Source organism: Corylus avellana, chromosome ca1 (genome assembly GCF_901000735.1).
Source record: "Corylus avellana chromosome ca1, CavTom2PMs-1.0".
In the NCBI taxonomy this organism is placed as follows: Eukaryota; Viridiplantae; Streptophyta; class Magnoliopsida; order Fagales; family Betulaceae; genus Corylus; species Corylus avellana.
Window position 1 is genome coordinate 48,324,748 of NC_081541.1, and position 11,537 is coordinate 48,336,284.

General features: G+C 35.3%; 1 protein-coding gene across 1 annotated transcript; it reads left to right on the forward strand.

Annotated features, from left to right (window-relative positions):
• The first annotated feature begins 376 nt into the window (after positions 1 to 376).
• LOC132188839 (ACT domain-containing protein ACR11) lies at positions 377 to 7,612 on the forward strand. Its single transcript, XM_059603407.1, has 10 exons — positions 377 to 831; positions 3,507 to 3,564; positions 3,682 to 3,807; positions 3,989 to 4,083; positions 4,600 to 4,684; positions 4,790 to 4,849; positions 5,679 to 5,734; positions 6,537 to 6,642; positions 6,749 to 6,817; positions 7,306 to 7,612. The coding sequence occupies exons 1-10, from the start codon at positions 680 to 682 to the stop codon at positions 7,366 to 7,368; spliced, it is 870 nt and encodes a 289-aa protein (XP_059459390.1). The 5' UTR covers positions 377 to 679; the 3' UTR covers positions 7,369 to 7,612.
• The last annotated feature ends 3,925 nt before the right edge of the window (positions 7,613 to 11,537 follow it).

Sequence of the window (11,537 nt, forward strand, 5' to 3'; positions counted from 1 at the left end):
AATGGTTCTGTCTTGAAGAGATAAAATAACTTTATTTAGGCCTACGTATTTTTTAGAGCCACTTTGTCCCAATGAAAATGTTCGTCCGAACCCATCAAACTAAGGTGAGAAAAAGAAACACCCAAAAATAGAAGAAAAAAAGTTATTGCAGGAAGAAAAGAAATTGAAGCTTGTGGCCCTGTATTTACATTAACAAAAGTTATCCTATCTGCTACGTAAACATCCGAGGCTGGACCAAACGCGTCACTGTTATGGATGCAGATGGGAACAACCAAATCAATAAATGAAAGGTGGGATTGAAAAAACCAGTAATTATATATATATATATAATAAGAGAAACGTAGATGAGATGATGAATGGACGCTGGAGATAATTTGTTGCTGCTGCTGATGAGATAAATGGCCTGAAAAAAAGAAAAGAAAAAGAACAAAAAGTGTTGGCTCTCTATCTATCCAATGGCGTATATTCCTAGAGCTCGCCAACCCAGCTGCCACTTTTTATTCTCCATCTTGTTTGCCCAAAACCCACATTCCCATTTCTTCTTTTTCTTCTGCAAGATTGCCATGCTCTTTGATTTGGGTTTTTTGGGTTTTGTTTCTTCTCTCTAGCGTCTTCTTCCTTGGCCTTCATTAGCCTGTTTCTTTTGTAAAGTTTTAGTCTTTTGAGCGGAAATCTAAGAATGGCTGTGGCTGTGGCTTCTTGGGGTCTCGGGAAGTACCTCTGTGATCATACTTGTGTTCTGAAAGCTTCTGATCGCGTGTCAAGTGGGTCTTTTATCAGGGGCCCCCTTGGCTTTGCCACCAAACGTTTCTTCATTCTTCATAAGACAAGGTAAAGCCTTTTTCATTCTTTCTTCATGTTATATATAAAAGAAGAAGAAGAAGAAAGAAGAAGATTATCCACTTGTTTGTTTGAGGTAGTTGCTGTTTTATCTCATTTGAAGTTTAATGTCACTGCTCAAGCTTGTGCTTTTGTATAATCAAGTTGATTTTATACAAGTGCACTGATTTTCTTTTCTTAGATTTACTATTTCTCTTTGGATTGACTTGTTCTCTCCTCAAATTAGGATATGAAAATAATCTCTTTAGTTCTTTTTTTGGGGCAATTAAGACTGAGTCTACTTTACCAAAAAGAAGTAAGAATCTGTCTATTCTAAAGAGAAAATAGTACAAAAAGCAAAGGGAGTATACCCCAGCAAACTGTACAACAAAGAAAAATCAATATAAGCTCTAGACAACAGTCCTGCATAGGGAAGCGGACAAAACACTAGCTATTAGAATTACAAAAGAGAAAATCGGGTGGTTTGCAAGGTCTCTCAATCCACAAGTTTTCCGGATTCCCAAACCCTTGATCATGTTGATAGGAAATTGCACATTCCTCAAAATGGTTATGACGAAATATCGTCTAAGTGAAGCATAGGCTTCCATCAAGTCTGCCTTCAAAACACATCTAGGACAACAGGAGGCTCTGAAAATTTCTCATAAGTTTTTGAAAGAGGAAGATATTATCACCAATCCTTGTCTTCTCAACAAATGCAGTTTGCTGCTCACCAATTAGACCTCGGAGAACTTGCCTTATTCCATTTGCCAAAGTCTTGTTATTGCTCCTGTACAGTGTACACTACAAGACATGGGTCTATATTTAGTTAGCCTGGTTGGATTTGCAACTCTCGGGATTAAGGTAATAAGAGTAAGTAAATATCCAGAAGCAAAGAAAGATTAATTTCTTCTGGTATATCTTTCCCAATTATATGTGAAGTTTTGTGAAAAACAAGGTATTCTAAGCATCAGGGAGTGGAGTCTTGTTGTCTTTGAGTGAGAACATTGCGTATCTAACCTCTTCATCACTTACCTTCTTGAGTCAGCCAGTCCTCTGTTGAACACCAAGCCTTTTAGAAATAGCAGCATTCAATCTTTCCTCATTCAGCTCAGCAAAGTTAGAATTTACACCCAGAAGCTTTTGGAAGAAGCTTACCATTTCATAGTTGACCTCTTCAGGGTCTTCCATCCTATTTCCATCTTCTTTAAACACACATCTGTGATTTTGTTTCTACTGTCTCTGTACTTAACATATTTGAACTAGGCTTAGCCACTGCCCTCTAGCCTTTATCATATAGAAGCTTTTAACAACTCTTTTTCTTTCAACAAAAGCTCACCCTTTAAAGTATTCGGCTGAATTTGCTTCTGGATGCTCTCAAGTTTTTCTCTACCCATGACAACTCTCCTTGATAATTGTTATACTGTAAGAATTATCTGCATAACAATAGAGACAAACAAGTCCATTTCATGTTCCAGCATGTTGCTGATATTCTTTGAGCAGGCAGTTGTGGAATGTCTGGTACTCAACTTCAATGGTCAACAATCACTGTTGTCGCATTGCAAATCTAATTCCTCAATTCGACCATCAGCTGCATCCATTTCAACACTTATTCTAACAAAACTAATCCCCTTTTTTTATTCTGTCCATGTGCCTGCCAGCAAAGGCTTACCAACTACATTTGCTGCATAACTGAATCACGTACCTGAACGACATTCCTGAGGAATATTATAAAACATCACCCTTGCTGGAATATTTTTAAGATGTTCTTCGGAAAGAGGCATACCAGGCTGGCACTTTTTGAGCACCGGTAGTTTATCAACAAAATGCCAAGGGCGCTCTATCAATAAGAGCATTCACAGCATCCATATCAATAACTATAATAAAAGAAAGACCATTATCCTTAGAGAGGACCTCCATCAGACCATCCTTATCCTGATTATGAGCAATATTATTCACATGGAAATTGAGGCAACTCATGTCAAGAAAATAGCACACTATGGTATGCTCCCAGTCGGATTGTCGTTCAGCAGCAATCATTTTTGAAGGGGTAGCCTTAATTTTATCACCCTCCTTTCTGGGGTTGTGAATTCAAACTCCATCCTGCTCACCAGACTTGACGACTGTACCATCTTCCACTGTGGCGGCACCATTATGGTTGCTGCTGGAGAGATTGAAACCCCTACCAGCATTTCCCAACCTCCCCCCCCAAACCCCACTTACTTTCTTGCTTCACCACAAGCATACCCTGGTTTGAGAGCTGTAAACTCCAAAACTTTTCTTCAATTCAATCTCTAATTCCAAACTTTTCCCCTCTGACCTGGCCTAAGTCTTCTTTAAAATTATTATAAGGCTAGCATTTACTAGCTGTAGAGAATGATGATAAAAACAAGTTAATACTCTCACTAGGACATTTTATTGCCTAGAATCTTATGAATTCTTCTTTCATACTAGATCTTCTGATTCTTCCAGAATTCTGTTTTTCCATTTTGTTAGGATTAGACAATTTGTTTCTCTATTTTACTCAACTTGGCACAGCTTCATCTTGTCGGGATATGTATTCAGAATTAAATGATGGCATAATGAAATCATCATACTTAGTACCTCTAGTAGCTTGTCCAACATCTCCTCACACTCGGGTACGGCATTGTTGCTATTCTTTTTGTTAAGTTTCTGTGGGTTTTTGTCAGATGGTTATCTTCAATCACTACAATCACTCCACTAGCATCATCAGCTACAGCTCTGGAGGTATTCAACAATTTTTTTTTTTTTTTTAATCTATGCAATTGGGATTTTTGCATATTAACTAGCTGACCTCTCTAATTTCCTTTGGCTTTTGGATTTGGGGAATTGGATGGCAAACAGGATGCAAGTCCTAGCGATAGTGATACCATCCCAACTCCTGTAGTTATTATCGACCAAGACTCTGATCCAAGTGCAACTGTCGTGGAGATAACTTTTGGGGATCGGCTTGGAGCTCTTCTCGACACTGTATGAAGCCAGTTACTTCTTCCTTTATATGATCATGTTACCTCTCTTATTTTTGTTTATTATATTGATGTTTGAGTCTTTAGTTTATTGAGCATGGGAAGTTTTTGCTTCTGTGTTATTTATATTAATTTGTTTTTGAAATATGTTGGTTACTGGAAATTAACCAGCAAATGGGTTGCAGATGAATGCGCTTAAAAATCTTGGACTCAATGTTGTTAAGGCAAATGTTTTTTTGGATTCTTCTGGGAAGCACAACAAGTTTGCCATCACTAAATCGTAAGTTAAATTATGTCTTACTTGTACATATGAACTTCAGACTTCAGTCCTTATATAAATTACTGTCTATCTCTGCTCTTATATTGTCCTGACAGCCGCCAAATTTGCAGTTGATATCAGTAAATTTATTTATTTATTTTTTCTCTCTTCTTTCTTTTTTATTTTCTGGTCACTCTTGACTGAAAGTTCAGATCTCTTTTGTCCTTGAAAGAGACACTTCTTATATGTTTTCTGGAGTGACCTTCCTTGCAATTGGTGGTATTTGATTCACAAATTTGACAAACCCTTGAACTAATGCAAACACCTAAAAATAAAAAGAGAACTGGTGACATTAGTTCCCGGGTAAGGAAACAGCTAGTAGTTTCTGATATGGTTGCAAATCTTAGTTTCCTAGATAATTCTGAGAAGTGAAAACTATAAAAATTTGACATGTGACTCATTCCTTGTTGTAATTAGTTCTTGTAGTCGCTGTTTTATATGGATTTTGATTTATTTGTTGGTGGAGTTTGTTTGCAGTGATACTGGTAGAAAAGTAGAAGATCCAGAGTTGCTTGAGGCAATTCGCTTGACAATTATAAATAACATGATGGAGTATCACCCGGTATTTCATCTTTAAACCTTTTTTTTTAATGTTCTTTAGATAACACCTGGTAGAGCACCACTTCTAGGAGTTCCTCTCTTTCTAAGCTTCCTGAACACATTCCAGGAATCAAGTGCCCAATTAGCAATGGGAGCAGCCTTTGGAGTAATGCCTCCAAAACAACAGGTTTCAAATCTTTCTATTCTTATATTTTATTTTTGAAGTATAAATCTGGTTCGAGTTGGTGTGTGGTGGAGCACTTCTTGTTGCAAAGTTAACTATCAGAGCTATCACATATAGAATATTATTGCTATGTTTACCTTTCTTCGTTGAATATGTTTGGGTTATCTTATTCATTCAAAAAAAAAAAAGGTTTGTGTTATGTTTCATGATTATGGTACAAACAAGTGGCTTGAGGTCTCTTCTGCTGTGTGTTTGCATCTTCGTGCACACTCTCAATATTCATGTACAATTGAGCATGAAAATGTGCATGTGGCCCTGATTTTGATGATGCCCTAGTTTTCAGTTTGCCATAGTGACCATTGCCTTTGCCCATCACAGTCATGGTAGAAATATTCTTATTCAAAAAGTGTTTGATGGATCTACTGCTACTGGAAGTGGAAGCAACCTCTTCCCCCCTCCCCCCGGCGGGCCCCTTACTAGAAAAATAAATATATAGAAAATGCATGAGTAGAATTCTTTTCTGCACTTCTTTTTTATGCTCCCTTTGTATAACATTATGCAGTGGCTTGAGACTTATTAAGTAGTATTATGTCAAATTCCCAAATTGCTGATTTACTATCATTGAGTTGCTTGTGTCATGTAATGATATTTTTTCACTAATTAAGTTGTGGAACATGGTGGAAGTGAGATAGTATTGTCATGTAATGATATCTATGAGGGATATATTATGTCCATGCATCCTGATAGATTTATGGGCGCATAAAATATATGTCGATTGTTGAAGTCCCACACTTTTGCCCCAATTCAGATATATTGTGTTGTTATTCCTCAGGTGGATGTGGATATAGCAACTCACGTAAGCGTCTATGATGATGGCCCTGACCAGAGGTAATGCATGTATCGGTTTTGTTTACTCATGTGATTAACTCCAGCAGCCCAACAACAGTTGCTCCTATGACAATTTTTGAGGTTGCAGCCCCACGCCCACATTAGCAATTATCTCCTAAGCATGAATCATGACATCCTTACTATTGAGTATATGTGTGAGTGTAAAAGGAATAGAGTCCCACATTAGAAATATGTAAGAAGTGTGAGTAGTTAATATAGTATTGTTGGGCCTAAACCTATGGGCTTAAGCTTTTGGGTTGTGTGGTGTCTCAATATGCTATATTATGGGTTCACTAAAAAAGACTTCCCAAGCTATTAATCTCCCAACAACTGGTATCAAATTCAAGTTTAGTTTCTTGGGATGCGTGTCTAGACGCATTTGATTTGGAGTTGTGTACGCTTCCGCAACTCTTGCATGTGTGACACTCTGGGAAATTTAAAAAGACTCATAAGCGAGGGGGAGTTGGGCAAATGTGGTAATGGATTCACACATAAGGGAGAGATTGCTGAGTATATGTGTGAGTCTAAAAAGAATAGAGATTGCTGAGTATATGGTAATGGATTCACACATTAGAAATATGTAAAAAGTGTGAGTGGTTAATATGTTAATATAGCATTGTTGGGCCTAAACCCTTGGGTTTAAGCTTTTGGGTTGTGTGGTGTTTCAACATGCTATATTATGTGCTCACTAAAAAACACTTGGCAAGGTATTAATCTCTCGACATTTACATGAGAATCCAGCTGGCAAAAAATAAATTTTCCTGTTGTCTCCCCTGCCCCCTCCATAATATTATTTTTGCAGTTTACTATATGTGGAGACAGTTGATCGCCCTGGATTATTGGTGGATCTCGTGAAGAACATTACGGACATCAGTGTTTCTGTTAAATCGGGAGAATTTGATACAGAGGTAATAATTTCTCATTCACTGTCTGCCCGTTTTTATTTATTTTCTTTCCCCCTATTGTATGCTGAGTATACTGATATATTCTCTACATTTTGTTTCTGGGACCTAGGGTTTGTTGGCTAAGGCAAAGTTTCATGTTAGCTACAGGGATAAAGCCATAAGCAAGCCTCTCCAGCAGGTAATCCAGCATTCTGGCAATGCTAAAACATTAGAATTGTTTTCAAACTATCAGGTGAATTTTAAGTACCTTCCTAACATCCATGCCAGTGTGACTTGAAAAGGCATTTGTCCTTGGCCCACCAGCTATATGTACTGCAGCTTTTCCAACTTTCCTTTACACCCTAAAGTGGGAAAGACTACTTGCACCCCAAAAAAAAAAGTGGGGAAAGATTTGGGTGGAAACTAAAGTTTTTAAATGAGAATTTTATCACTAGAAGAATATAAGGACACAGCCCTTATACTTGCCTTTCCAAACTTCAAGGATAAATCTGATCCTCTCGTCTCCTCTCCCTACTAAATTCACAATGATTATATCAGATTATGTTGTGCTGAGCTTGCACCCTGCAACAGGATATTGAGCAAAACTGAGAATTTACAAGCCTGAGATTCTGATGCAACTCTTTTGTTGCAATACTGATGTAGAATTTACTCTACTTCATTTGGCAGGTTCTTGCTAATAGCTTGCGATATTTTTTGAGGCGGCCAACAACCGAGGAGGCGAGTTTTTGATTTGTGTAGAAGACCAAATTCAAGATAATATATTCAAGGGTTTTTGGCATTGTCAGTTAACAACCTTAGGGGAACGGTAGGATGTTGTCATTTCCACATTTCAAGGGACATACATACAGAATAGTGAAAAAAAAAAAAAACCCACAAATCTAAATTTGGTAAATTTGCAGCTAAAATAGAGATGTAAAATGATAATACTTTGTTACAGTGATAGCATTATAATAACCCTTTGTGCTTTTATGCATTTGCTGATTATGTCTCCCAAAAAAAACAACAGAAAAAAAAGAAAGAAAAGTATTTGTAAATCTGAAATGCTGGGGCGTTCTGAACTTTTCATTAATTAACTGCATTACCTACCTTCAATCATGCTTAATTAAGGATAACTCTTGTTAATTAGATTGTCTTGGTAAGACAAACCCGTAAAAGAAAACTTTACACATGTAGGACTAGTTAATAGGGGAGAGTTTTCCATGTTTGGAGGGGCATATTTGCTTTTTTGACTTCTCAAAGAAAGCAAGCTTGTCTCTTACGCTTCAACCCACCCCCTTGTTTTCCTTTCTTTCCCATTTCTCTAATTCATCTCTCAGGTCTCATTTCAACCTCTTCCAACACTTTCACCTTTATGAGCTCAAACCATCTCAAAAGACAACACTTTTTGGCGAAGGATGAGCTCGTTAAGTTCTCTTAGTGTTTTTATTCACACCATTGCAAGTAATCCATCCCCTCCCCTCTCAAAGTTATCATCTATGTTATACTTGAATTTACATGTTAAATTTTCCTCAAATATTGAGAAACATGTCATATTATGCTTAAGCCTATAGGTGAAATTTTTGCTTAGGTATTAAAAAGTTTATTTAAGCCATGAAAATGTGACTATGTTGCTTTACTAGATAACTTTATCTTTAGATGATCATGGATTTTGTAAATAACCAATTGTATGAATATATGAACATACCATGCTTTAATGAAACCTTGTAAAGTCATTTAGTAGCCAAAATGCATGATTTTGTAAGATGGTAGTTTTATAACCTAAAAGTTATTTATGTTTACAAGATATGTTTCTCTTTTTGTAGAAAATATTTGTTCTTTAAAAATGAGAACTTCATAATGACCCTTTTAATAATGTTCTTTCATGAAAAAGACCTAGGATTTCATCCCTAAAGCCCATAGTGATTATTGATGTGGAAACTGAAAAGTGTATTTTTAAAATGTGTTATGGGCATGGATTTTAGGCTAGGTCAGAAATGTTTATGGCCAAACAAATTTCTAAACATTGGCCCTTAAAAGTGGCGTTAAAACCATTCTAAGAAAATAATTTATTTCTCATATATGGCATCAAGAAAGGCTTTGAGTTAAAATCTGAAAAATTTATGTCCATGACATGGTTGTGTGTGTGTTTTGATCCAAATTTTATTAAGTGTGCCTTAGATGTGTTTTGGGCCAATGGGCTAAGTGGTTAATTGTAGTGCACTAGTTTAAGCAGTTAGTGAGTTGTAGGCCTTAGTTAGGAAGAGGTCCAAGTGGGCCATTTCTAATCCAAGCCCCCATAAAAACAATTTTGAGATTTTGGAAGAAAAAGTAAACCATTTTTGAGAAAATTCCAAGATTAACCCTACTTTGATCTCTTTATTCAAAGATTGTGAAAATATCAATAAGATAAATAAGACTAAAATTAAATATGTTTTTAGGCAAACTCAAATCCTATTTTCGGACTGAGGGCAAAATAATAATAATAATAATAATAATAATAATATTATTATTATTATTATTATTATTAAAAGATAGAGAAAGAAAAGATACTCTAGGATTAAGCCCTTAACTTATTTCTAAGAAGAAAACTACTCTAATAATTGAGGGAAAGGTCATAAAGGTCAAGTAAGTTAGGATGGACATCTAATTAGCGTCTATGTGCCTAGCATAGGGCTAACTTAGCTGAACTTTATTGTTCAGGTTTTAACTGATTCCCACATACCATACCTCTATTGCAGTAGTATTGGTGATGCATGCTACACATCATTTTCTTAACCATCTTTCAACCATCTATTTTTGCAAATCAAATGGATCTACCATTAGATTTGTGGACTCATGTGGGTTCCATAAAAATTTAATGGTAGATTTACCTATTCACTACACGGAAATAGTTGAAAGATGGTTGAGAGAATAATTTTTATCATTTCTCTTATAAGTTTTAGCAGCATTTTTAAAAACGTCGCTAATTTGAGTTGGGAGACATTGTTAGTAATATGTTACACAAAATGCAGGATTGATCTATTTTTTTAGTGCCTTTTACGAGGGTGCAACATTACTCAGGTGACTCTCTGCTACGATCTCATTGGTGTTGCTTTTTTCAATATTTCATGGTATATGAAAATTTTATTTCTTGATTTTTATGGGACTTAAGAACTTAATGTTGGGGCAAACTATTTATGAGTGAATTAAACTAATAATTCAAGCAACATATGGAAGAAAAATCATGAGTAATTTTAGAAGTTTCTCTTATGTCTCTCTAATAATGATATGACTCTTAAAATTACTATTTGAATCCAATAATGATAAATCACAAGCCCAATGGTGATTTTAAGAGCCACATCATTTTTGAAGGGACATAAGAGTGATACAAGAAGGACTCATAGCATTATTCAAAAATTACACTAACAATTAATCAAACACAAAGAGAACAACGAACAAGAATATAACTAAAGTTGGAACTAATGGCTCATATTAGAACACCAATGGATGTCCAAGTAGACGGAGCGGAGTGAGAGTATTTTGGGAATTTCAAAAATACGTCAGTACAATTAGGGTTTAGGGTTAATAGAAAAATATAGCTGCACTCTCTGTGGACGTAGGCACATTGCCGAACCATGTTAAATCTGTGTCTCGACTCTCTCTTAATCTCTCTCTTTTCAATTCTATATTATTCATCATTATTGTGCACGGTAACAACACTAAATTTACCTAGAAAGCTTTTAGTGTGGAGAGAAAAATCAAGGCGTCAATCCAATCAGTCCATCATAATAAAATAAAAAGTATAATACTCAAATTTATGCTCAATACTTGAGTTCATAGCAAAATTGTTTAAAAAATAAAAAATAATCTCACTACAAATCAATACCTAAATCCCACTTACTCGATGTGGGATTCTATTATCTCAATCGATCATTGTTTGCGTTGATCCTTGGAGACCTTTTTCTTCCAACAACTAGGAAGTGGAACCAGTCAAAAATTGGAAAAGAAAGCATTGTAGGTTGAACTTCTCATAATTCATGCCATTTGATTGCATGTAGACTAAAGACTTGGAATTCTCTAAAATTATATAATTTTTCTATTCGAATTTCTATTAATGAGGATAGTCTAAGAAAGAAAGATTGTGAGATCTACTTGTCTCGAACAAGTAAATTCGACAATCTAAGTTATTAGGGTAGGTGGGCTATTCAATCTCCTTTCTTGAATTGTCCAAATTTCTATAAAATTCAAATGCTTTAATTGTTGAGAATCTTTATCTCTGGGCGAAACCACATAGTTTCTTTGAAAATTGCATGTTATTTGTCATATTTGTTTCAATTCTTATTGTCATGAGTCGAGTCAAATGGGAGATTATGAGAGTTTCCACTTACTACTACTTTCCATAGTGTTTTCTTTTCTAGTTTTATTAATCCATATTTGTTTCAATTCTTATTGTCGTGAGTAGAGTCAAATGGGAGACTATGAGAGTTTCCACTTACTACTACTTTCCATAGTGTTTTCTTTTCTAGTTTTATTAATCCTCCACTACCAATCGTGCTGCACGATTTGCTTAACTTCAAGTGGATAATCAAGTGGCACAAGAATAGAAAAAAAAAAAGTTGATAAAGTGGCACAAAAGGTAAAGTTGTTTTTAATTTCTAATTTAAAAATTTGTTTTAATGTGACATAAAAGTAAAAATTATTTTCTTTAAATGACACAAATGTCTACATTTCATTACTTGGTACGCCTTCATTAATAAATATGTTTTATTTAGGTATAAATGAAATACTAAAAACAATTTATATATTAAAAAAAAAACCCACAGTTTATACATAATGTTCCTACGATGTCATTATTTTCTAAAAACATCATATAGCAAAATCTTTTGCTCTTTTTCTTTGAAGACTATCAAATGATGTCAATCAAAACAAATAAAAAATAA

Coding starts and splice junctions, on each gene's coding strand:
- LOC132188839 (XM_059603407.1), top strand. CDS start 680: ATGGCTGTGGCTGTGGCTTCTTGGGGTCTCGGGAAGTACCTCTGTGAT. Junction 6,643..6,748: donor CGGGAGAATTTGATACAGAG/GTAATAATTTCT, acceptor TCTGGGACCTAG/GGTTTGTTGGCTAAGGCAAA. Junction 6,818..7,305: donor TAAGCAAGCCTCTCCAGCAG/GTAATCCAGCAT, acceptor TTCATTTGGCAG/GTTCTTGCTAATAGCTTGCG.